The sequence below is a fragment of the Peromyscus leucopus genome, chromosome 5, assembly GCF_004664715.2.
Source record: "Peromyscus leucopus breed LL Stock chromosome 5, UCI_PerLeu_2.1, whole genome shotgun sequence".
Lineage (NCBI taxonomy): Eukaryota > Metazoa > Chordata > Mammalia > Rodentia > Cricetidae > Peromyscus > Peromyscus leucopus.
In genome coordinates this window covers 127,996,664-128,023,950 of record NC_051067.1, presented here as the reverse complement: position 1 = coordinate 128,023,950, position 27,287 = coordinate 127,996,664, and the positions used below count along the sequence as shown (strand labels likewise).

General features: G+C 48.6%; 1 protein-coding gene across 1 annotated transcript in view; it reads right to left on the bottom strand.

Moving 5' to 3' along the window:
• Disc1 (DISC1 scaffold protein) overlaps window positions 1–26,699 on the bottom strand; it is a 207,416-nt gene extending 180,717 nt beyond the window's left edge. Inside the window, exon 1 of the mRNA XM_028889789.2 lies at window positions 26,526–26,699. Coding sequence (XP_028745622.1) covers window positions 26,526–26,580 — 55 coding nt within the window. The 5' untranslated portion in view covers window positions 26,581–26,699. The remainder of the gene's footprint in view (window positions 1–26,525) is intronic.
• Between the last annotated feature and the right edge of the window lie 588 nt (window positions 26,700–27,287).

Here is a 27,287-nt window from a genome sequence, read left to right as displayed (position 1 = left end):
CTTTTTAAACATCCTTCCAGACTGAAACATGGTGCAAATCAAAGACTGACACTCTTGCCCCTCTCCCAGATTCCAGTGAACACATTCTACTTTCTGTCGGTACAGATTTATTAACTCATCAGCCAGAGATCAAGCCTGTTCTAGAGTTGGAAGTCCATCTGGTAGCCTGTTTTCCCAACCTGAGACTCCTCCAAGGAAATGTCAATCCCTTGTGAACCATTACCCCAGTACTCTGATAGCCAAGGAGAGGGGCACAAGCATCTCTTCAGAATATCTTTGTTCCTCCAGGACAGTTACTAGAGTGCCCCAGAATGTGATCTCACGGACCCTTGGTCCCCACCCTGCCCAAGCCAAGAGCTTCCCAACTCTGGTCTACCTTGCTGGGTCTGGCTGCTTCTCCTAGACTTGGAGCACTGGCTGATGCCTGGTGGCAGTCAAGGGTAATAACTCTGCCACAGGAGTCAGCTCACGTCCCCTTAAAGGAGCCACACCCATGTTGAAGATTCTGCAAGACTGACTGACTAAAGCCTCATGATTGTGAAGAGTTGGAATGTTACAGATCCATAGCCAAAATTATCCTGAGCTATCATTAGTCCCTTTAATAGCTATTCACTGCCCACTCTGTGTTTGATCTAATAGCCTTTCTTATCAGGTAAAACCTTAGAACATTGGCTTAGAACACCATCAGCTAAGACTTGTCAGCAGCCAGAATTTGAGACCTACAGCAGAGGCTTCCCAGCTTTGCTGTAACCAGCCAATCTGCAGTCCCCATCCCCTTCTCCGATCAACACCTTGATGTATAATTTTGGGAGGAGGGATAGTTGTATGACTATTAAAAACTCCTGTAACCTCTCCACAGCAGAACACATCCTTCAGGGCAACCCAAATCTATGTTCCCTGGCCATGGTCACACACTGAGTTCAGAATAAACTCTTTTATTCCTTTTGGAGTGAGTGCACCAACACAGGTACACTCCAATATTTACCAGGCAGCCTCTCTCTGCTGAGCTATTAATTCTCATAAATGGTTGTCTTTTTCTGTGCATGTAAAGTGCTACTCAGAAAATCCAGCCCCCATCTGAACCCCCTCAGGAATGCTGCAGGCTACAGATGGGTGTCTCTAATGAATCTTTTAACTGCTGCCCTAATGAAATATGGATGAAGCAGAAGGAGCACTCTCTGTTGCTCGTATCTCAAAACAACTCAGCAACTTGGGTTTCTGGCCATATGTTTGTGCAGCAAAGAGTAGCACGCTCCTGAATCCCACGTAACAAAGGGAGCCTTCGCGCGAGTTATCTGCAAAGTTCTTACTTCCCTTCTTAATGCCACGCTTTCGGCAGGAGCTCATTTCCAGGGCTCTCTAAATGCCCCACTTTGCATGCCAACCTGGAGATGTGTTTATTAACAAAATGATTCCAAATTATCCACGTGGCACATGGAAATTCTTCCCTGGAGGCTGGAGCGCCCTTCAAGCAACCCCTTACTTTGTACTTCATTTTCATAATACTCAGGATGTGAGCCCACATCAAAGGCTTATGCCGATCTTAATGTCTGACCCAAAAGATGATATGACAACAGCATCGTACGGTCCTGCCAGGAAAGGGGGTGGGTGTGGGGGGGTCGGTGCTTTTTTCCCCATGCCAGCTCTGGGTCCTGGTGCAGGCATGTGAGGGCAGTGGAAGGAATCGGCACTGCGTGATGACTGGTCGAGGTGGCATCTGTACAGTCCTGGGTGGCAGCAGCTTGCCTAGCATGGGAGCTGGGGCTGCCATCTGAGATGAAATGGGATACAATTAATTGTCTTTTACAACTGTGGGAACACAGTCCAAAAATGGAGTTGTGAGGGAAGAGTTCTGAGTGCTTGTAAGAAAAGTCCAAGAAAACAAGACAAGTCTTGTGACCGAAGATTCTTCGGAGCAGAGAATTGTTCTTAGAATGTGTTTCCATGCCCCTCCCAGGTGGAGCAGATAGGAATGAGTTGACTTCAGCTGTTATTATTCATATGCCTCTATGGAAAAACAGGGTTTTTGTCACGTGTGGCTTGCCCTTGTGATTGTATGCTTTACTCGGGTGACGCTTCTTTTTTTTTTTTTTTTTTTTTTTTTTTTTTTTTGGTTTTTCGAGACAGGGTTTCTCTGTGTAGCTTTGCGCCTTTCCTGGAGCTCACTTGGTAGCCCAGGCTGGCCTCGAACTCACAGAGATCCGCCTGGCTCTGCCTCCCGAGTGCTGGGATTAAAGGCGTGCGCCACCACCGCCCGGCGGGTGACGCTTCTTAACACTCAGAGTTATGCCTGGTGCTCTGAATAAAGTCGGCTGTTGCACGAGACTTCAGTCCGACTCATTTTTAGGCCCCGCTCTCCTAGGTTCACTATGCCAACTATAGCAGTAAACACACAACCTCTTGATTCTTCTCGAAAACTTCTCTAGTGTTGGGCCACCGAGATGGCTCAGTGAGTCAAGGTGCTTACTGCCAAGTCGGACAACCTGAGTTCTATTCCTGGGACAAACATGGAGAGAACTGACTCTAATGGGCCTGCCATGGCGTGTGCAGGCGTGCACGCAAGTAAATGTAACAAAAAAATGTTTACCTTCTCTAGTCTCACTGATATTGACACTCCATGTGTGCTTCGACGTCTGCGTTCTATTGGTGTTTTTGTTGCTGTGTTGATTTTGCACAGTTGAGCATAGAACTCAGGACTTCGTGTGTGCTGGGCAAACACTCTACCACTGACCCACGTACACAGACCCTTTTCACCTTTTGTAAATTTTGAGACAAAGTCTTATAAATTGCTCAAGGCTGAACTTGCTCTGTAGCCCAGACAAGCCTCGAACTTACAATCCTCCTGCTTCAGCCTCCCAAGTAGCTGGGATAACTACCAGTCCATGCTTAACTTCCATGTTCTTCCACATGTTGAGAGAACACACTCACTAGACAGAATGGCTCCGTTCTGTCTGATTTGAACACCATTAGCTTTTGGAAATGACAATACTGAGGCAGGGGGCTGGATTTCAGTTAACCCACTTGCTACTTGAAAATGAAGAGTTTGTTTCAGTGGATAAATACCTAAGGAAAGAGACAGCAGGAATACTCAAGATGTTTAAGAGTAAATTCTTCAAGAACTCATTTACATTTAAACCGTGCACATTAGTTGCTAAGAAATCTTGGTTCTTCTTGTCTTTGTGATGCTTCCACATGATGGGATCTTGAAGAAAGCAGTAAATTTTACTCTTAGAGTGGGTGTGTGAGGATGCTTTGGTGTCTAAACATCTGAAGAGGGCCTTGGATACAACCGTCTGTTTCCACATTGTGGAAAACACAAACATCTCCACCCAGCTCTTTCTGCAAGCTTCGGTACCAAAGTAGCATGTTTTCTGATGGTTAAATTATTTAAATGAGATGCCAGTGTCTCTTGCAGTCACTGCCATCAGACAGATATTACATAAACTCTCAGATCAGGGCCATCTGCCAGAGTGGGCAGGGAGCCAGAGCTGCTGGCTGCTCCCCGAGGGCTGGGATTCAGAATATGTTGGGGGCTTGTGTGCAGATATCACATCCAGGTGCAGACCTGAATGATGCCAGCTGACCTGGCAGGTTGAAAATCAAGAGGACAAGTGCCTGAGCGGTGCAAGGCTATGCCTCCCAGGAAGGGAGTGAGCCTTAGGGCAGAGGTCAGTGAGCCGGGAAGAGAAGCAGCATCCAATGGGCTCACACTGCCTTGCTCTGTGTAATCCAGGTCTCTAGTGGGAAATGGTCACAACCATCAACTCTCCATGAGGACAAAACGTTGAGCACCCTAGACTTCCAGAAGACAGAACAATGTCATCCAGAGTTCTAAAGTCAAACTGGCTTAAACCAACCCTACCCCCTCACAACCTTGATTTACTCATCTAGGGGAAGCTAATTCCACTAACTTTCTTAAGAGATCATTAGAAAGATGTGGGGATCATGAGTTCATCTCCCTCTAGAGATCTGCTTGTCCACACTGCCTTCCCCATTGTGTCGATGATTTTAGGAAAGCAAGCTTCAAATGCAATGGTGAGGCATGTCTCACGGTGCAGAGAGTTCTCTGCCTGCTGTGCTGGCTCTTACCACCTTCCTCTGGTTTCCAAGGTACAAACCACAAACTCATCTTCTTTGAACTTCCGGTGTCCAGCTCCATGCTGGTCAGCATGCTCTGTGAGCCTTCTGTCTTCAGATAATGGTGCTTTTCTTATTTGAAATCCTCCTCCAGTCTGCCTTCCTGAGACCTCTCCAGGCACCTCTGATCCCAGCTGGAGCCCTGGTGGGACACAGGAGGTCTTCTAAAGAGAGACATGTATGTCCTGACTTCATGCTGGGAGAGAATAGAGGCAGCTGCTGGGAGTGGAGACAATGGAGGTGACCTGAGGCCCAGTCACCTCTCCCACCCTGTGCCACCAGGGGCCATCATGTGTGTTCATATTCACATGTGTGTATACATAGACATGTGCGTATGGAAGTCGGACAACCTTGGCTGCTGTTCCTCGGGTGCTGACCATCTTTTTTATTTTAAACATCTGTCATTGGCCTGGAACTTGACAAGTAGGCTAGGCTTCCTGGCCAGGGATCCTCTATCTCTAACTCTTGGCCCTGGGATTACAGGTGCACATCACCATGCACGACTTTTTTATAGATGGGTTCTGGGGAGATAACTCAAGTCTTTGTGCTTGCACTCTAACCAACTACACTGTCTCCCCAGCCCCGATCATATTCTTTGCACAGAGTCCACACTGGCTGTGTGCAGCCCACCAAGGTTCTCAGCTCTCTGTTATCAATAGCATCTCTTAAAGAAAGATTTTTCTGTTCCTACCCTTACAGTTGGAAGCCTCTAATCAGCTTTGTTTTAAATCCACCAATTTGGAGATTATACTCCTGGGCACATTTTCAATTACCCTGCTTATCTTGGGAGAGAACCAGAAAGGATTAAACCTTTCTTGCCTCCAACAGAGCCCCTGGTGACAGTGGAGGGGAGGGATGTTTGGATGGGAACAGGGACTGGGTGGACGCAGAAGGACTCAGGGATGCTACATCTTTCCTAGACCCATGGGGAAGGTTCATCTCAGGGTTGGTCCTGGCAGGTTTGTCTTGTCATGTTCTGTCAGTACCTGCACAGGTTTACTGAACTGTGTTTCTCAGCAGAGGCTGCACTCCTGGCCATGGAGCAGTAAAGCTGCCTTCCTCACAGGACTCAGCACAGGGATGGGTCCTCTGTGGACCAACAGTCTCCAGTGCACCATAGAGATCTGAGGCCACAATTACAGGCTGCTCACAGCCTGGTAACCAGGTGGGCAGAATATCAGTAGTTCCCATATGCCCCAGCTTTTCTTCATGTTTAGATGGGGCAGTACAAGGAGAGACACACTGTAAACTGTCAAGTGCTACAGAAATGATGTTTCACTAGTGTACCTGCCTAAGATGGACAGCCCAAAGGCTTTTGGAGCAAATATTATTACAGAAATAAGCCAGTTACTGCCTGTATTACTCAGGCCCTTCTATCACAGTCATATAGATATTGGGAGGGGGGTAAAAAGCTCAGAACACAAAAGGTCTGAGAACATTCAAAGCCTGATGGATACAAACCATGTAGAAATCCATGTATGCACCTATTAAGAAACAATTATGGTCTACATTAACACATGTCACTTGACCCTCCTCAAAACCTAATGGGGTGAAAGCCATGGCTGCCCTGGATTTAAATCAAGATCATAGCAGCCTGTTGGAGCTCAGACGTTGTCCAGAGTCACAGCGGGCTGGATCCTAGAAGGACAGTTCAACTAATCAACTCTACCCTGCATACAACGGTCCCTGTTCTGAGATATAAGGAATCTGGAGTCAATTCTCACTCCCATAGCTGGCACTGGACTGCAAAGGAGTCTGTGTGGCCAATTCTTACATCTGCAGATTCTCAGATGGTCCTCAAGAGGTGGGCTGCTAAATGAAATGGTAGCTGAGTGCAATAGACTAGTCCAGCCTCTCACAGTAAGCAGACTGCCAAAAACTAGAAAAACCTGAAGCCAGGTGTTGTGTAGCACACATCTGTAATCACAGCTGCCCCATGGGCTTGAGGCAGGAGGATTGTGAGTTTGAAGCAGGCCAGGATTACATTGTAAGATATTGAAGGAGATGGGGAAAGGGAGGGGGGATGGGAGCAGAAGGAAGAAGAAAAGAAATAGCTGTCCATCTTACAGGAGCACCAGTGAAAATGTTCATTTCCAGAGCACTTGACAGTTCATAGTGCATGGCTTTTTGTCCTGTCCCATTTAAATATGAAGAAAAGCTGAGGTGCAGAGGCGCGCGGGGCGGGGGGGGGGGAGGAGAGAGGGGGAGGGAGAGAGAGTGAGAGAGAGAGAGAGAGAGAGAGAGAGAGAGAGAGAGAGAGAGAGAGAGAGAGAGAGCGCTCCAGCAGTAGGGTCCCTGCCTAGAATCCTCGGAATCTGAAAGCGCATTCAAGCATGTTCAGTTTCAAGCAGAGGCTCCTAATGAACTGCCCCTCCCTGGCAAACTGTCCTTCCAGGTCAAGGACATCAGACATAACCTGACAGCCTCACAGAACTAATAATGTGGGAAAAAGGAAACTTCTGGAGAAAGTGACCAGATCAAGCTGAGCTAAGCACAGCGCAGTAGGAGTTGACCCGGGGTGTGCTTCTCATCTGCCCGGGGAGCATGGCCACGAAGCCTGAGGGCAGAAATCGTGAGTTGTCACACACATCATTACTGGAATAGACTCAAGTTCACATCTGTGGTCACAGGAACCTAACTCAGGGTGATGGTTAATCCTCGAATCAGCTTGGCTGGGTCCATACCTACTGAGGCACACCTCGAACGTCCATGAGAGTGTTCCCAGGGAGGACTAACTGTGGGAGGATGGCTGAACCTGAATGGGGGCAGCAGCAGCTCCTGGGCTGAGAGCCTGGGCTGAATAAAGAGGCAAAGAGGAGAAATTGAGCTGAACATGGACATTCCCCTCTCTTCCTGATCTGCCCAGATGTGAGCAAGCAACCTCCCACTTCTGCAGCCACAGCCACAGCCAAGAGCTACTCCCACTGCCCAACACTCCCCATCCTGACAGATCATGCTCTGTGGCTGTGAGAAAAAAAACCCAAAACCCTCCCCCAAGCTGCCTTTTGTGAACTCAGCCACAGCAACCAGAACTACCACGGGGATCATGGAGCAAGAAAACTGTCAAGATGGCGAAAGAACGAGATTCTGCTCAATATATATTAGGCCAGCAAAAGCTGTACTTCAAACAGACAGACAGAGGACAGACCAGGCCAAGAAAGACAGTCAGACAGACAAAAGAGTCCTTTATCTAGGGCAATGGGGTTAGACCATAGAGAAGGCAGGGCAGAATCAGCCAGCCTGAATTCTCAGTCTTCGTCTCTGTTGAAGAAAGTGATCTTTGGGTTGAAAGGGAGCGTGGTAGCTCAGCTTAGGAGACACTGAAGCCCAAGATGTAAAAAGATAGGGAGAGGAAACCCATCACTTCAAAGGAGTCCATGTCCCCAAAAGAGGTCATGTAGACACCGAGCTGGGGAACTGGGAGAGGAGGTAAGCTCTCACAGAGACAACTGAGATCCATAGAACACTAGCCTTTCCACAAAGTAAGCCTGAGACCACTTAGTTAACACAAGCCAGAGGATCAGCCGGGGCTGTGCCTGTGAGTAGCCCAGGGCTAGCAAAAGCCTGAAAGCTCAATGAAGCACAGTGAGTGCCCTTGACAGCCTACCACCTCAAACACCATCCTGAGTTGGGGCCACACAGAGCAGCTTTTGACTGATGGCTGAGTCAAAACCAGATGTATGGATGTGGGGACTTATTCTTCCTTGGTTGGCTAGGGAAGGCAGAGTGTAGTATTTGCACCCAAGGCTTATGTCATCCTGGGCAGAATGTAGATTTCATGTCCACTGCAAAGAAAGCCACGACAGCCAAGACTGAGACAGACTATCCTTTGTTCTTGTTTGGTCGGCCACCTACTGTTCTCTCAAGGTGCAGGTCATTTCCTCGATATCTTTTCCTTGGGCATCCTTACCTTCTCCTCTGGTCTCTACTTCACTCCTTGTCTGGGAAGATGTCCTAGGCGAGGCATCCCAAACCTTAGGCCACCACACCAGGGACCAAGTGATTCTCCTGTTCTCCAGAGATAAACAAATCATGGTCCATCGTGAGCAGAACTCACAGCCACAACCACAGACATACGCCCGGTGGGCTCTGAGAAACCAGGACCATGAGGACTGAGAACTGAGAAGCATGCTCATTTCAGCAAGAGAAATGGGGACAGCTGGGGGCGGGGGATACATAACTGCAATCTCAGCACGTGGGAAACTGGGGCAGGAGGCTTTCCATGAGTTCGAGACCAGCCTGGGCTACAAAAGAAACAAACAGAAGATCCTGTCTCAAAAGAAACAAACAGAAGCTGGGAGATGACTGTGCCTATAAAGTGCATGCCACACAAGCAAGAGGACCTGAGTTCAGATCCCCAATACAGAGAAAGAGACAGACAGACAGAGACAGAGAGAAAGACAGAGACAGTGACAGAGACAGACAGGAGAGAGAGAGAGAGAGAGAGAGAGAGAGAGAGAGAGAGAGAGAGAGCACTGAGACAGAGAGAAAGACAGAGACAGGAGAGAGAGAGAGAGAGAGAGAGAGAGAGAGAACTGAGCACAGTGGTGTGTGCCTTCCTTCCTTCTTCCTTCAATTGGAAGCAATTTGTCAAGCAAGGAGGAAAAAAATGAATACAAAGGCCGACTCTGAGGTCCCTGGTGAAAGCTAACTCCAGATGGAATCAGTGAAGCCACACAACTCCAGAAAGCTCCAGGTCCACAGGGCAAAATTCAAAGCGGCTTCAAGCATAGACATCTTGATATACATGGATTTGGCTCACGTTCCTGGCTCATAACTCCCGTAACCCTTGCTATTTCCTAAGTGACTGTAACAAAAAGAAGGTCAAATGGAGAATCTTCCTGTCCTTCTGAGCTCCTGAAGCACGCTGGAAATAGCTTCAGAGGAAAGGGAGGAAAGGGCGGCCTTTTATCGTCACACAGGAGCACTTGGGGCTTCGGCAGCCTCAGAAAGCAGACTCTTACACACTTTCTCTCTCTCTCTCTCTCTCTCTCTTCACCTGCCCCTTCATCTCTCTGAGGCAGGTCATCAAAGCTGGGAGTTTTGCTCCTCAAGGTGGGTCACAAGAACTAAAAATACACTATGACCTTCCCCTGCCTCTGTGTCGCAGAGCCGGCCAGGAGATTCTCTGACCTATCTTACCTGGTTATAGGCCACAAGACCCTCATTTCAGAGGGGTCCTGTCCCAAACTCAGAAGGAATGATACACAGAGAAGCCAGGAAAGGGCTGGCAGACAGCCTCACTGAGTGTCCTAGTGACTCTGAGAGCACTGGTCTCACTCTTTGTCCATGATCACACTTCGTGTGTGTGTGTGTGTGTGTGTGTGTGTGTGTGTGTGTGTGTGAGAGAGAGAGAGAGAGAGAGAGAGAGAGAGAGAGAGAGAGACGTGTGTGAGCACACATATGTGCACGTGCATATGGAAGCTTGAGGCTGATGATGAATGCCTTCTATAGCTTGCCACCTTATATATTGGGGCAGAATCTCTCACCAAACCCAGAGCTTGCCAATTCAGCTAGTCTAGGTAGCCATCTTGCCCTATTTCTGCCTTCCTAATGCTGGGATTATAGGTGAACCATCACGTCTACCCAGAACTTAGACGGATTTTGGGAACTGAACTGTGGTCAAAAGCAAGTGCTCTTCCCAGTGAGCTGTCTCCCCACCCCGACTCCATCGCTTCTACACACTGCTTCAGCCATTTTGTGAAATGAGGTCTCTGTGAAAGCCCTAAAGGACACAGAGGTTCCTAGAGGTTGGCCTTGTGAGAGAGCAAGCAAGGTCCGTACTCCCCACACATCTCACCCTGGGCACTTCTTCTTCCTTTCAATTACCATTACAAATGATTAAATGTAAGTGATGTCTCCCAGGATTCTGTGAGCCACTGAGGCAAATTATTTGGCCCCAGTGAGGGAATTTGGGGAGTCCCACTTTATAGAAGCTTAGTCAGCATATAGATACCATAGTTAGGGCAGCAACTGGCCTCTGAGGGGACAGTGCTGGGGACGGGGCCCTCAGCCCAGGTGGGCAGGGGCAGGGCTACAATTGAAACTGTGTGGCTTGTAATCTCAGCACTGGGGAGGCTGAGGCAGGAGGATCCCCAGGTTGAGGCCAGCCTGAGCTATGTAGAAGAGGTGCCAAGGCTGCAGAGTGAAAATTTGTTCAAAAAATTCAACTAAATTGGCTCAGAGCCCTCCAGCTGGCATTTGCCACAGAAGTGATTGCTTGCCTGTCGATGAGGTGGGACACCTCACACCTTTTGGGGCTCAGAAGCGATCTTTATTATAAAGATATAGTTGGAAGCTCATCCCTGTCTACAAGGCTGTCTGTGCTGGGTGACACCATCTGTGTGGCTTGGACAGGGCAGGCCATTATGCTTTCTTTATGTTCAGGCACTACAACTATAGGCTTTCTTCGTGGCTCCTGTGGGTAGGGAGGTCCTAACACCAGACAGTGACCCAAGGTCATGGTCAAAGTCAAGACAAGCCTCTTTGGAAAGTTATAGTAAAGCATTTAGGCTAACAACTGTGAAAGGTACAGCATGAGGCAGATAAGAGCCATATATCCCTGACTGTATGGAATAACTAATGAAAGACACACAATATTTTACCTTTGCGTAATTGAATGACCACAGCCTTGGACATACAACTTCTCCTTTAGTCAATGGAACTATTTTGGTCATGAGAAAGTGCCAGATGCAGAGGGCTAACCTCAATGACACCTGACCAACTTTCCAACCTGACCCTTCCCCACCGCCTCCCGGTGAGAACATCTTGCCTTCATTTTGCTCATAGCTTTTATCCTATGCGAGGAGAAAGAGGCATCTAAGGACGTGATGCTCTGACCTCTGCCTGTTGCTCCTGTCCCAATTTCCCAGGCACCTGCCTTGCTGTGGTTCTTCTGGGCCGCTCCTATGTCTCTCCAGACCCCCAACTCCCCTCTCTCCACTAATCTCCCTGATGGAAGAAAAGACAGCACCTGCTACAATGACCAACAGGGAGCTGTCATGAGATAGAAGAGTCTCAGGCCCCCATGCAGGGCATCACATGTGGTACCTGGGAAGGAACTGGAAGGATATGTCCTGCAGAAGAAAGACTCTCAGGGCACCTGAGTGCTGTCCTCAGAGACCAAAGGCTGCTACATGGAACAGGGTGAGCAGCTGTTCCCCCTTCCAAAGGGCAGCACTTGGATCAATGGCCCGTCTCTCGAGGGCAAAGCAGAGCCATGTCCTGAGCATCAGCAGCCCCGGGCCGTGTCAGAGCACTTCTTACAGCTGCATGTCACCTCTAACAGTATTTTCAACCCCTTTGTTTAAATGGGCCCCCTCCTTTTAAATATACCACATAGAACAGTTTCATGGTGTGGAGCCAGGGAGATGGTTTAACAGGTAATGTGCTCACTGCAAAAATATGAAGACCTGAGTTCGGATCCCCTACACCCATGTAAAAGCCCTACACACATGGGAAGGCAGAGGCGGGTGGAACTCCAGACCCCACTGGTCAGCTGGTCTAGCTGAAACAAGGTTTAGAGAGACATGAGGTCAAAAAGTAAGTGGAGAGTCATAGGCGAGGGCGTCCACAGTCAATCATTGGCCTCTACATGAGCACACACAGATGAGTGCATCAGCACGGGTATGTGCTTGTGCACTCTTGCACACACACACACACACACACACACACACACACACACACACACACACAGAACCATCAGTGGGAAAAGACAACCATCCATCACTTCAGAATGTAACAAAGACTACACAATGTGCAACAACAACAACAAGAGTTTTGTCATGAAGCCGATACTTTCTCCTTAGCAGGAGAACATGAGAAAACACTGATGTGTCCCAGTAACATCCTGTGACTCTGGAATCATCTCTTATACCACTAGGAAACGTGCCCCATCCATATTCACACAGGAGTGAGTGCTGGAAGTGGAATTGTTGTAAACAACCTATAGATCCATCCCAACCAGTATACACAAGAAGCAAGATGGGAGTTCATGCCTGAAAATCACAGTGAGGCTTATAGACTAACAAGCAGAACCACTAGCTATTAATCTATTATGTGTGCGTGCGTGCGCGTTTGACAACACTAACCATAAACAAAGTTTCCTCAGAGGGTAGATTTTGTGACATGTGTGCACCAAACAAAAAAAGTCCTAACAGGGCCAGCGAGCTGGCTTAGAAGGCAAAGGGGCTTGCTGAGCAAGCCTGACAACCTGAGTCCAATCCTTGGAACCCATATAAAGGCAGAAGGAGAAAATCGATTCCGCAAAGCTGACCTTTGGCCTCCACACACATGCTATGGCATGCACAACTATGCACGTGCATTCTCCCCACAAATAAACGTAAAGGCATTAACACAACAGCAACAACAGTAAAAGGGTCAGGGGAAACTCAAGAGAGGAAATGGGTATGATGGTGGTGATGATTTGACGGGTATATAAACAACCCCAACTCATCAGATGTAGGCATGTGTGTGGCAGGTGTGCATGAAAACATGTGGGTCCAGGTAAACTTGCATGTGTGACATGTGTGCATGTATGCACGTTCATAGGTGTGTGTGGCTACACATGCATGTGTGTATTCACGCACATGAAGGTTAGAGGTTGATGCCTGTGTCTTCCTGGATCATGTTCGGCTTTACTTACTGAGACAGGTTCTCCTGCTGAACCCACGTTCACTCATCTAGCCAGCCAACTTTCCCTGGAGATTACCTGTCTCCTTCTCCCCAGCGCTGGGTTGCAGGTGTGATGAGATTAGGGTCTAAACTCTGATCTTCTCACTTTCACATTACCCACTGAGCTATCCTCTCTGCCACATACAGTGTTGTCTATCAATCCACCTCAAGGAAGCTATTCTCAGGGTGAACAACCAATGTCTTCCCGAGACTTCTCTGTGGCCGCAGCCTCCCATCCTAAGCAGCCCTGGTGTCTCCCGACTCTAGGGGTTACAGACCTCCTACGACAATGAGTGGGAATAACCTTCATTCCTTCATTGGAGCCAGTTGGCTGCCTTCACCTCTGGGGATTTAACGTCAGAGGCCCACACCAGTGAGCAAAGCGTGTCAGAAGGGCACAGGGGATGGGCAGCCCCTTCCTGGATATTGCTGCTTCTCTCAGTTCCCTCAGCAACATGCTGGGAGTTGCTAAAAGATGCTAAACCAAATAACAAGGCTAAAAACTAGCTGAAGGTATCTCGGCTGACACTGATTGTCATATTTTATTTGTGTGCTAGAGAAAAGATGCCATGCCCTTTAATCAGATTAGCTCTAGAATTTGCCATCGTTCTCCAAGCATTCCATCTGTCTCTCCCTGTTAGCCCAGTCTTTAAACCTTCCCCTGGGGAGACTGATGGAGTGTGGAAGTCACAGGACACAAGATGGCAGACATGCTATGAGACCCAGGAGTGACTCGTTGTCTTGGGCTTTGGAGGACATGAAAAACTCAAGGATTATAGGCAATGATGACCTTGGACTGAACAAACAGAATGTTTAATGTTGGCTCCAAAACCTAAGCCGTATCTTGGTTGGCACTGAAGAGACTGGCATTCAGACAAGGGAGGTAGGGCCTGCAGCTCCTCGCCTACACAGACTCTTCCCCTCTCTAGAAACTGAAGATTTCATGTCTGTAGTCCAAGGGGGGGGGGTGCCACTAGCAATAGCCCCATGCTGTCCCAGGAGTCTGGCGATCTGAGGTCTGCAAACTTCCTTGGGGAAGTAAAAATCACTTGACATTCTCCTGGCATCCAGGCACCTGGGGAATCTGTTGTGGGTGGGGGTGTCAGAGATTTCCACACAGGCTCACCGTAGAGGGCTTGCCATCTCCTTCGCAGAAGAAAGGGCTTCTGCAGCCAGAGTCGGCACAATTAGCCTATCAAGACACGCCTTTGAGAGAAGACAGGCTCAAGGGAGATGGCTCTGTACGGCCTTGGGTGAAGTTATGAAGCAGCCGTTCCCATTGCTGTGACCAAAACCCTGACAAGAAACGACTTGAGAGAGGGTAAGTGTATGCTGGCCCCGGGTTGGAGTGTACAATCCTCCTCCTGGGAGCCTCTGGGGACAATCTACTAGCTTCTGGAATCTCTCTGCTGTGGTCCCTTCATCCTCAAAACCCACAGTTTAGCATCTTAAAACCCCCAACCTTTACTCTCGACTCCTCCCGTCCTTTATAAACACCCACAATTACTTCAGTAAACCAGGTGATCTGAGACATATCCAACGACTTAAGTCTTAAACTTAACCACGTCTACCCTTCAAGCCATGTGGGGGAACCTATGCACAGACGCCAGGAATTCGGACATACGCGTCTTTGGGGGCCATTATCCTGCCTTCTGAAACTATCATTAGGTGCAGGGAAGGGGGAGGGAGGTGAGGAGAGGGGAAGGTTAGGTTTAACTCAGACCATAGGAAAGAATGAAACTGAAGGCCTGAGAGGTCAGTGCCCCACTTTTCCTTCTGTCGCTGTGATAAAAATACCCTGACCCAAAGCAACCCAGGGGAAGAGAGGGTTTATTTCAGATTTCAGCTCACAGTCCATCACTGAGGGAAGTCGGAGCAGGAACTCAATCAGAAACTCGGAGCAGAAACCATGGTGGAAAGCGGCTGCTTGCTGCCGGGTTCACCGGCTCATGCTCAGCTAACCTTCTGATACAGCCCAGGCCATCTGTCTAGGGAATGGTGCCTCCCGCAGTGGGCTGGGCCCTCCCACGTCAATTAACAGTTACGTCAGTCCTTCGCCAGGCATGCCACGGCCAATCTGGGCTAGGCAATGGCTCTATGGAGACCGTCTTCTCAGGTGACTCTAGACTGTGTCAGGTTGACAGTTACAGCGAACGAGGACGAGCACGGAACATCCAAGCAGGCAAAGCACGGTGGCAGGAGCTTGAGACAACCGGTCACACTGCATCCACCGTCAGGAAGCCGCGGGAGACGAATGTTGGTGATGCTCAGCTCGATTTCTCCTGTCTGTGCAGTCTGGGACCCCAGCCCACGAATGGTGCTGTCCATGGGTAGGGGGAGTCTTCCCACAATTTCAGAACCTAAAAAATGCCCAGAGGCTTGTCTCTTCTCTTCAGTGATTCTAGTTGCCACCAAGTCACCATCTAATATTAACCATAACAGACATTTTCCTGTTTGAGCCTTCAAACAGCCTCAGGACCCCCGGAGAGTCACGGAAGCTAGCCAGGGTGGGCAGTCAGACGGCGGAAGAGCAAATGCAAGGATCCAACTGGGACCACAGAAAGCTCCCCGGGCACACCCTCCAGAAGGCTAGGCCAGCTGAACTAGCAATGTCACCTTCCCCATGTTGACACACCGCTGCTGCTCCCTAGGGACCATTGGCCAAACCCCAAAAGTTGCCCCTCAGAAGAGGGTGTTAGGCTGAGGAAGTAGAATGCCAGTTGCTGGGACCACCAGCCCCCTCTTGTGGGACCTCACTGGCAAAGTCTCCAACTGCAGCCTACCTCTACTGTGTGACAGTTGTCATATATTGTCTCCTGTCACCCCTGTGACAGTCCTAGGAAGCAGGCATGCCATGCTCAGCCCACAGACAGAGGGAGAGAATCAAACGGCTCATCCCCACCCACGCAGCTAGGGGGTGACGGGGCTGGTGGAGACTTGGAATCAAGACATCCCTCCTCAGTAGTCTAATCGAGCGCCTACCATGAGGCCAGCTCTGTGCAAATGCCATGACCATCCCTGGAAGCACAAGGCAGCTAGGGCTCTTTCCTTTCATTGCTAGGAGAACTTGGACAGAAAGTCCCCCGGACGCCTGAAATGCCACTGTTCAGTCTGTTTGTCTGTGCGCTAGTTGATGCCTTACGGGGGTGGGTGGGGGCCAGATCTGCAGGGACAATGAGAATGCACAGCCGCTCTGAAGCTGGCATTTCCTGTGGGTTTTCTGTGGCTGAAACAAAAAGCCCTTTGACTATGGCTCCTGTGGGGTTCCAGGAAGCAAGCTGGCCTTCTCGGCACTGAGGGGCCTTTGACAATGCGGAAGGAACACCCTGAGCAGGGGCCAAGTGGGCTGTCCTGTCACCAGCGCGACAGAGGTGGTAACAGCTCACACGCACCAGTTCCAAAAATTACAGAGCCAGTGGAGTTCTACAGAGAGGCAGAGGCAGCGTGGCTCCGTCCCAGGGCTGGGCTGGGAGCATTTAGTAATGGGTTTGTTAGGTTCCTTCAAAGTGTGCTTATTTTCATCCTATAGCCTAACGGCTCAAAAAATTCTTGACAAGCTGATAGGCCTTCTTTAGGGTCAGGGCGCCCTCTGTAGGTATGAAGTTGCCTCTGCAAGAACGTTCTGCCAGGAGAAGCCAACTGTGAGAGTCACATGAAGAAACCAAACGGAGTCCTAGTCGAGAGGGCTTTATACAGACTCCACTGCACAGAGATGAAAGTTACTCAAAGTCCAAACCAAAATTAAGCACGGGAAAAACCCAAAGACCTGATGGTTCTGGGATGTCCTTCATGTGGCCAGGGCAGACTGCACCTCACAGGTCCTGTAGCCCTCACAGTCCTTGGTATGTGTGATCATCTGTCTCCACAGCAACCCACACCATCACCACCTGCAGCAGTGACTTGCAAAGCTGAGATGGCATGCCACTAGCCCAAGAATTCTTCCTATGACTGTTGCGGCTGGCTGCTCTCTGTCAGGTCCAAAGGAAAATCCATTTCCCCAAATTCTAGTGGCTAGACCAAAGTCAGCGTCCCTCTGGAGTTTGTGAAGCCAGTTCCCTCTGCCAAAGGAGCCATTTTCCTTGTCACTGGCAGAAGGGACACATGGCTATCTGTGGTGCCTGTTAGCATACCAAAGCACATGCTGGCCTCCAGGCTCCCTCAGTATCACAAGTACTGATATCACAAGTATCACTAGCTCTTCTCACCTCCTTCCCTACCCTAAACTTCTCCAGCTTGTGGGCTCCCTCCCCCCAGCTACTCATTCCCCTTAAAACCCTGCTATTCCGACCATGCTCCCTCTTTTGCCTGTGCTCTCTTTGCCTCCCTTTCAGTCTCCCTCTCCTCTCTCTCTATCTCTGTCTCCCCTTCTCTCTGTCTCTCAGTCTCTCTCTGTCTCTGTCTCTCTCTGCCTCTCTCTCTCTGTCTCTCTCTTTGCCTCTGTCTCTCTCTGTGTCTCTCTCTGTCTCCCCTTCCTCTCTGTCTCTCTGTCTCTCTGTTTCCCTGTCTCTCTCTGCCTCTCTCTCTGTGTCTCTCTCTTTGCCTCTGTCTCTGTGTCTCTCTCTGTCTCCCCTTCCTCTCTGTCTCTCTGTCTCTCTCTGTTTCTCTGTCTCTCTCTGTCTCTGTCTCTCTCTGCCTCTTTGTCTCTGTCTGTCTCTGTCTCTCTCTGTCTCTGTCTCTGTGTCTGTCTGTCTGTCTGTCTGTCTCTCTCATCTTCCCCATCTCTCTGCTGGTCATGTTGAATTCTGCTCTGGAATCTTCCAGATGCCTCTGGCTGCTCTCCCTCATATCTACAATAAAAACCTTCCCCTTCACCATACCATGGAGCAGTCACGGCATCTGTTTATATACTCTAAAAGGCACAGTGCCAGGCCCAGCTCACACTCCAGCCCTGCAGGGCTTTAGGCTGCAAAGCTGGGCATCCAAGGACTTGGAAGATGGTCAAGTAGCACATGCCCTCTGTTGCCCTCTGTACTCTCTGATAAGACACGCTTGCCCTGTAATTCAGGAACTTTGACGTTTTGTGATAATCACTCTGGTGGGAGATGGGACAGGGGTGCTGGAGGGCTGGCAGTTCGAGAGCTGGCTTGGGGTGCTCTGCCCCACCTTCCTGTGCTCTGCATCCCCATGTTTCCCCCATTAAAATCATGATAATGTGCTTTTTCTCTTCTGAAACACTCACGCTGCTCCTTTAGAAATTGTTGCCACTCTGATTGATCTTAAATATACAATGTACATAAAGGGTACCCCATGAACTAAAGGAATTGTCAGGGAAAATACCCTTTACTCCTTAACAAAGGAAACAAAGTCTGAAAAGCAAAGTCAACACCAATCCATTCCAAAGTTAGCCAGAACAGAAGTAACTCCATTTTGTTTCCTCAGAACCCTTTGTCATGTCAGGTGTCTTAAGCATTTACACACAACACATGTATGAAAGAATATACTTAAATTATCCAACTCATAACATCCAGAAAATAGAGCTATTAGGTTAAAATGGCAGAATATGTTCATTTTCTGATTGAAATGACCATTTAAGTCAAGCACACACCCCAGAATAGCTATGAATACAGGCCAATCTAAGAAATTATGAGATTTTTAAACACGGTTATGTGGTTCCCCAGCCTTTGTAGATGATAACATCTTGTTACAATGTCAAAAAGTAACACAGTGTGGGGATGGGGGGTGGAGGGCTGATGAAATGGTTCAGCAGTTAAGAACATTTGTTATATACTAATAGAACCTGAATTTCGATCCCTAGCACACACGCAACAACAGCATGATCCCACATGAGTCTGAAACCCCATCACAGAGGGGCACAGAGAGAGGAGGATTCCTGGAGCTTGCTGGCTGCCAGTCTAACAAAACAAAAAACAAAAAACCACAATGTCCAAATGAATAAGCATGATAGAGAGAATCCAACATCCTTCTTTGGGCTCCACACACCTGCACAAGCACACACATCCAAACGCACATGTGCATGCATACAGAGAGAGAGAGAGAGAGAGAGAGAGAGAGAGAGAGAGAGAGAGAGCTGGACATGCCTGCATCTTCTCTCCTGCTGAGATGGACCCAAGAGGAAGAAGCCTCTGACCTTCTGGTGTCACAGTAAACTACACAGTAAGGGAGCCAGAGGGCAGCTTCTGGTATTTGGGGGACAACACATAGAAGGCTCACCTAAGAATCTTGCAAAGAGCACCAGGCTTGTTTAAATCTCCCCCTAGACGGACAGACCTCAGGGACAGTGTGCTCCATCTTTAAATAGCCTACTATGCGTAGTATGGTATGTACCAAGTACCTCCAATCTGTGACCTTGTGACATAATGTTGTCCTCTAAAATGTTCACACCTGACACACAACTGAAACACTTTCCCTCCCCCCAAAAACCTACAGTGTTTTCAGTAAGTTTACCAATTTGTATCGGGATGCATTCATGGCTGTCCTTGGCTGCATGCGGCACAAGAGCCACAGGTTAGACACACCTTTGTGGCAACAGGAGCCAAGTGAGTATCCCTGACTACAGACACAATACAGAGGGAGGAAGCCACTGGAAAATTATTGTCTTTCGGGGAGAATTCTATAATGAGACAAAGTAAAACAACAGGATTAATAGTTAATAGAAACAAGGTAATTTAAACCCTTCAACTACTGTTTAAACTGAACATGCATTGTCCGGGCCCCAAGCACAGCAGGCTACACTTTTCTCCTTACTCTCCACCTGGCTATGATACAAAGCACTAGAGAAATATTAACAAGAGCAAAATGTGCAAAATTATTCTTCAGAGGATTTGTGCCCACAAAGCAGCTTTCATGATCCTAAGTTTCCAGTGAATTTAAGGTATGAGAAACCAAATTTATCTCTGTTCTTTTCCCTAGCTGATCACTGGAAGGTCTTCTTCCTCTCCATCACTACTTATATTAGATGCTTTAATTACAAAGGCCACACACACACACACACACACACACACACACACACACACACACACCTGATTTGTGAATGGATGGATGAGACAATGAGCAGAGTAGATGGGTTTTATTTTTAATCCAGGAGTGTCAAGACCCACAGATTGAAAACTACTGCTCTAAATGAAGCTGCAAGTTGATACCTTCAAATCTGTGAGTTTAATTCTGTTCAGATTATAAGTCAACTAGACATTCAATAAATGAATGAATGATGATGATGAGTGATGAAAAAGGTTGAATGATGAATGAATGAACCAATATATCCTTCGATTTGGGCATGGTTAGGTTTTTTTAGACGGGGTCCCATTCTGTAGTGCAGATTGGCCTTGAACTCACAATCCTCCTGCGCCAGCCTTCCAATCCAAGTGCTGGGATAACTGGTATGAGTCACCACATACAGCTTCTTCAGTTGACAAACTATACAAAAGTAGAAATTAAGAACCTATGTCTTGGCTGGGTGGTGATGGCGCACACCTTTAATCCCAGCACTTGGGAGACAAAGGCAGGCAGATCTCTGTGAGTTCGAGGTCAGCCTGATCTACAGAGAGCATTCCAGGACAGCCAGGGCTACACAGAGAAACTCTGTCTCAAAAAAACAAAAATAAAAACAAAACAACAAAAGAACCTATATCTTGCTCTTCAGGGGTGGTACATGCCTTTAATCTCAGCATTTGAGAGCAGAAGAAGGCAGATCTCCATGAGTTCAAGGCCCGCCTGGTCTACAAAGCAAGTTCAGGGCAACCAGGGCTGCATAGTGAGACCCTGTCCAAAAAAAAAAAAATATATATATATATATATGTCTTTCTGTTTTCTTTCTTGGTTTGCTTGTTAGGCAGTGCCGATAGGACCTAAGATTCCATGTATATTGGGTAAATACTCTGTCACCGAGCTCTATCCCAGGCCCGCTCTGTGTCAATGCCCACTTTCCTCTTTTGTGGAATAAGGAGCCAGGTTTGCTGACCCCCACTGTCACAGCTCTCAATGCTTGGACATCTGAGGGATCCTCAGAGAAGACAGCCCCTCCCTTCAGGAATGCACACGCTCACCTGCATCTTTCGGAGTTCAAACCCACCTACGGACAAGAGCGTTGCCATCACAGGCAGATGCTGCAGCTGGACATGTGGAATTGTACCCTCGTTTTCAGGATGAGAACAAGGCTGTGTGACTTGGAAACGGGCATGAACTTGAACTTGACATGGACTAGACAATGTAGGGTGTGGCAATACAATATTATAAAAACATCTCTTATATTTAAGAGACTGGAACTTTTGCTGGACCCCACAGCTGCCGTTAGTAACACACCTTGAGGTCACGGAAAACTTAAAACTGCTGCCCTTCTGTGTACTCAGCCTGTTTGTTTAATCTGATTTTAGGAGAACAATTTAACAACCAACCTAACTTGCCTTTTCCCATGTAATCAACTCTTACAACCTAAGCTAATGCATAGCTATAATCTTAAGTTATGTACTCTTCCATGCCCATGACCCAGATAATGCAAGTGTATCATTTGCTGAGAGCAGCAAATACAGAAGTTGAAAGCAGTCTTCTAAAAGGAATACCCATTTATGGATATTGACTGATAAGCAATGATGCTTGTAGTAGTGTTTGTTGTCTGGGTCGGTTGGAATCAGACTTGATCTTTGTAAAAAAAACTGTTAAGGATTTCTGTAAAGTATCCCATTCCTTCCCCCATGTGATACTTTCTGTGCTGTTCAATAAATACAGAGCAAAGCCCGTTGCTAGGGACAGACATCCAGCGGGAATAGGGTTGGGGGGATGACACAGATTCACAAGACCGCCTCCAGGCAGGCACAGATTCAGACTCATAAAACAGAGGACAAAGCTACAGGAAACAGGAAGTAAATTAAGCACTCACTCTCAGCTAAACGACTCCAAGGGGAAGGGCCTATATTTCTTTCCTTAATGCAATATTGATGCATTATTGGTGACTCGGAGTTAATCATTAACACATCTAAATATCTGTTTATTTATTTTATGTATATAAGTGCTCTGTCTGCGTGTATGCCTTTATGCCAGAGAGGATATCAGATCTCAATACAGATGGTTGTGAGCCACCATGTGGGTGCTGGGAATCGAACGCAGGACCTCTGGAAGAGCAGCCAGTGCTCTTAACTGCTGAGCCGTCTCTCCAGCCCCCATTAATGCATTTAACACATGCAGTAGGGCTGTTGCTTCTCCCCTAATTGGGTCTCTAGATATATAGTTCTTAAGGTGGCGTACAGCAGGGCACACCTGTACTCACTCAGTACAATGTAGTCACTCAGGTGACTGAGTCAGGAAGATCTTGAGTTCAAGAGCAGCTTGGTTTACATAGAAGATACACACACACACACACACACACACACACACACACACACACACACACACTTAACCACAGCTGTACTTGTTAAATGGAGACATCAAAGTCTTACCTACCAGAATGTATGCAGAGATGTGAACGCAAATGTCCATGCATGTGTGTGCAGGGGCAAGCAGGTGACATTCACTTCACATTCTGCCTTTTCTGAGACAGTCTCTCATTGAATAGAGAGCTCACTAGTTCATCTGGGCTGCCTGGCCAACGAGCATCCGGGATCCTCATGTCTCTGCCTCCCCAGTGCTAAGGATGTGCCCCCACCACCTAGAGTGTTTTAAACATAAGGAATCAAACAAAGGGCTTCATTGCAAGTACAGTGAGTACCTTACCAAGTGAGTTATATCCCAAATTGATAACTCAAAGCTCCATCCAGCAGTGACTGGAGAATTCCATTTACTGCTGTCAGTGAACAGGGATACTGCTGATTGGAGGAAGCCTTATCCATTTCCTGAGCTATGACAAAAGGTAAGTCACCAAAGGAAAAGGCAGGGAGAAGAAGAGAGACACTTGGGAGCCCCGACCACCTCCCCAAACCAAATACCAATATTTCATCCACGGGCAGCCCCAGCCCTCCTCCCTCCCCTCTTCTGCTTAATGTGAAAATCCGTGCTCCACGAGAAACAGGAGGGCCCTGACTCTGAAAGGGAAAGTGGAGTCTGAATCTCCAAAGCATCTGGATCATAAGGACTCAGAGGCTGTCCAGAAGCCATTCGAGAAGCTGTCCCCACAGTGCCCTTAGAGTCAAGCCCAAGCGGCAGATGACTCCCTAGAGCAGAAAGCCACCCTTACTGAAGGATGCCAAGGGACAAATGACCAACATAGGTGGCCCAGCCATGCCAGGAGAGGCCCGCTCCAAACCCAGAGTGACTGCCCAAGGCATGTGGGTAGCCAGGGTGGCATGAAAACAGAGCATATAATATCAATTGCTGTTATTATTATTATTATTATTATTATTATCATTATTATTATTATAAAAGAACAAGTCTAATTCTTATCTAATAGTCCTAATCTAAAATGTCAACTATTCTTACTCTCAGATACTGACATGGCTAGTCTTTTCTTTCTTCCTTCCTTCCTTCCTTCCTTTCTTTCTTTTCTTCTTCTTCTTCTTCTTCTTCTTCTTCTTCTTCTTCTTCTTCTTCTTCTTCTTCTTCTTCTTCTTCTTCTGTTGTTGTTTTTTGAAACAGGGTTACTCTCTCTAGCCCTGGCTGCTCTATAGAACTTGCTCTATAGACCAGGCTGGCCTCAAACTCAGAGATTCACCTGCCTCTGCCTCCCAAGTGCTAGGATCAAAAGTGTGCAACACCATGGCCCAGCTATAGTCTATGTTACTGCTATCTCTTTGCTCCAAAGGTCTAACATCAAACTTGAAACCACAATAAAATCCTGGCCTCCACAACTGTATATCTAATGGTTCTTCAATCAAAATGTTAAGGTTGTTTTTAGGGGCTGGAGAGATGCCTGAGCAGTCAAGAGAATATGCTGATCTTCCAGAGGACCTGAGTTCAGTTCCCAGCACCCATATCAGGTGGTTTTCAACACCCTGTAACTCCCAGCTCCATGGGATCTGGTACCTTCTTCTAACCTCCTTGGACCTGTGCACACATACATGCACATACACACACACAAATTAATAAAGATTATTTCTAATGAAGACTTTTAATAAGCACAAAAAGCTGGCTTGTTTTCTACCCAAATGTCTTCATGTTTGAGCAGTGAGCAAGTATCACTTACATCACTTAATAAAAGTAATAATGGTGTGCATCCCGTCTTTGAAATAGATGTGAACCGATGAGCACAGCATAGAAGCACAGAGGGATGGAGGCCGCGGGCTGTCTGCTCTGCTGACAGTCCATGGTTCTAATGTGAGGAGGCTTCTACGAGTGTGCCCATTTCTGTGCTTCCTACAAAAGGCAAAACCGACCAGAAATGGAGGAACTAGGAACTAATTTTGTAACACAGCCCCAGCCTTGGCTCTCCTCTCTGAAACCCCTCCCCTCCCCTCAGATAGCACCTAGCCATGTCCTAGGGCCCAACCCTGCAGAGTGACTGTCCAACCAAAACCTTCTACCTCACAGGCCACCCTCCTGCCTCCAGCAAGTTCAAATGTCAAAATAAAGCATTCACTAAATCCTTTGAGTTTTCAGCTGAGATTTCATGACACAGTCTTTAAAAGTTTAATGCCTTTTTATTTGAGAAACTTTCATAATTCATTATTCTTCTGCAAAAAGACATCATAGGACCTTATAACACACAAACAAATTAGTGTGTTTCAAAGTTCTTTCTGAGATTTACTCTTATTTTCTTAGGATCTACAATTGTGAAAAATGTAGGCTAGAGGTATGATGGAGTGACAGAGTGCTTGGCTAGCATGCACAAAGCCCTGAGTTTAATCCCTAGGATTGCATATAGGTAGATAATTAGGTAAACAGACAGATGATAGATAGATGATAAAGATAGATACAAAGGGTAGAAATAGAGATATACGATACACTATTACCTATGACCTGACATAGTCTACTCTTAACCTCGGCTCCACCTGATGCCTCCCCTTCAACCAGTGACTAGAGACACCTGCACCTGGGTTCTAAGCCCTCTGTCCTTGTTTGACAACCTGGGCAACAGGCAGGATGACCACAGACCTTGCTGACCCGAAGCAAAGATGAGGACTGCAACACCAGCCCCACACAGGTTTGGGGAGGACTCCATAGAAAGGCAGGAGAAGTGCCTGGCCCATGCAGTCCCTGCAAACATGGTGCCTGGCATCTGCAGGCTGGCACCGGCCCTACAAGTTCCAGACACTCTGCTTCATTGATCCTAGGGCAACACTCTGGGTGCAGAAGACAGTATTACAGCCCAAGTGTTTTCTTTTCTCTCTTTTTTTTTTCTTTTTTCTTTTTTTTTTTTTTTTGTAAACAAAAGAGAAAACTTGGCATTGGGGTGACAAGTCAGAAAGCAGGTTTCTCATCCAGGGCTCTTTTTGCTGTGGGCAGAGTCCTGGCTGAACCTCAGTAGTCTCCATGCAAGATGCCAAAAGTCTTTTAAAATATCCGGTTATCCAGACTCCAACCAACTCTCACTGGCATTCCCTTATCACCTCTAGTTATTTAGGTCTTGCATGGTCAAAATAATAATTAAGGACGCATGCATAGTGGAGAACACCTGTAATCCCAGCACTTGGGAGGCCAAGGCAGGAGAATAGCAAGTTGGAGGCCAGCCTGGGGTATGCAGTGAGTTTAAGGCTAGCCTAGGGAACGAAGAGATTTTTGAGAACTTACTGTGTATCTCAGTCATTGGGCCAAGGGCTTTGTGTTCCCCTGCTACATTAAACCCTTTAACAACCCTACTGAGGATGCAGGGAAATCCACTCTATTTTACGAATCGGCAAACTGAGACAGGAGTCTAGGACTGGGGTACAGAGACTCTCAGCCCACACCCTTGTTTTCCAATTCCCATTTGCAAAAATGTCTTCCCACAACCTAGTTAAGGAGACCAGGAGGCTGGTGATTAGTGTCCCTTTCACAGATGAGGAAACAGAGGCTCCAGGGGCTAAAAGAAGCGCCTCAGTCCCTTGCCTTCTCTCCTTCACCACTGCATGCCAACTGCAAAGTCCCAGTCTCAAGCAGGGCTCCATGCTTGGTTTTTGTTCCGTTTTGACTTTGGTTTTTGAAATAGTGTCTCATTTTGTAGCCCAGGCTGTCCTAGAAAAAATCTCTGCAATCCTCTGGTCTCAGTCTCTCAAGTGCTGGTTGTTAGAGGCGTGTGCTACCATCATGCTCATTTCCTCAGCTTTCTGACAGTGATTTGCTGAGGTCTCTTCATTGCTAAAAAGTGGCCACCCACTTAACTCGATGTCATCACCGGGGTTTGGTAGGTGGCCCAGGCTGATAGAGGAAATGGAGTGGGTCTGTCTGTTCGGCCCGCGCTGCCCTGCGCGTCACAGTCCACAATCGGAAGTGGGCGGCGAGCAGCCCCCCGGGAAGTGCGGGCTGCGATTCTCCACATCTCTCCCAACCTCGCCCTGTGTCCCCGCAGGATCTGCGCCGGCCACCCGAGGCTGGCTGCAGGGAGCCCCGGGACCGACCCACACTCGGGCGCACTCCACGCCTGCCGGGTCACCCCGACACGCGCTGAGAAGAAGCGACCTGGCGCGCCCTCCGCTGACTGCGCTCCGGGATCGTCCGTGGTCACCGGGCTGGGACGTGCTAGGACAGGAGCTGCAGTGGCAGCTGGAGACGCGACCGCCCTCACCCTGCACGCCCCGCTCCCTGCCTCGGTTTCCCTCCCCTGCACCAGGACGGGTAGGACCAGAGTTGTAACCCGAGCCACGCCCGGATTTTGGCAGGCCGCGTTCGCCCTCCTCGTGACTCCCCGGCCCTACCTGCGCCGTGGCTCCGGCCGTGGACCGGAGCGCCCCGAGGACCCCCGCCCTGCATCGTGCCGCCTGCTGCGCCCGTGCCGGCGGCGCTGGAGGCCGCGGGAGGCGGTGGGAAACGGGCAGGGGGCAGAGCCGAGGGGAGGCTCCTTCCTCCTTGCCAGGACCGCCGCTTCCTCTCCAGCCTCGGCCCCTTGCACGCCCGCCCGCCCGCCCGCACGCGCGCGCGCCGCCCCTCGCGGCTCCCAGACCGCAGGGCTCAGAAAGTTTTGCTTTTCACTTGGGCGAAACCAAGAGGGGAAGTGAGATGGGGCTGGGTGTCCAGGGAACGAAAGACTGGGCGCTTTCCCAGAGCCTGAGAGTGAAAGAAAGGATGGAGGAGAAGACAGAGACTCCTTCCTATCAAGTCGGGTGAAGCGGGAAGAAAAGTGACAGATGACAGGGCGCGGAGGGGGTGGGGGGGGAGCGGAGCAGCTGTTCAAAAATGACTTGTGACTCCAATGTTGAGACTCCCTGGCAGCGCTGGGCTGCCCGAGCACACAGGCCTTGGCCCGTGCCAAGCTCGTGGCAGCTGGCTCGCCTCCTCCATCTCTTCCCTTTGGCTCCTTCAGCGAAGCACCTGCTACAGGACAGTGGGTACAGGGGCCAGGCCCTTCATGACCTCGACTCTGGACCCGGAGGCAGAAATAAGCCTACAAAACTGAACTTAATGAAGTAGTCAGCCAGAAGTCCAAGGCCTAGAGCCCTAGCTGTGGGTGGAGCCTGGAG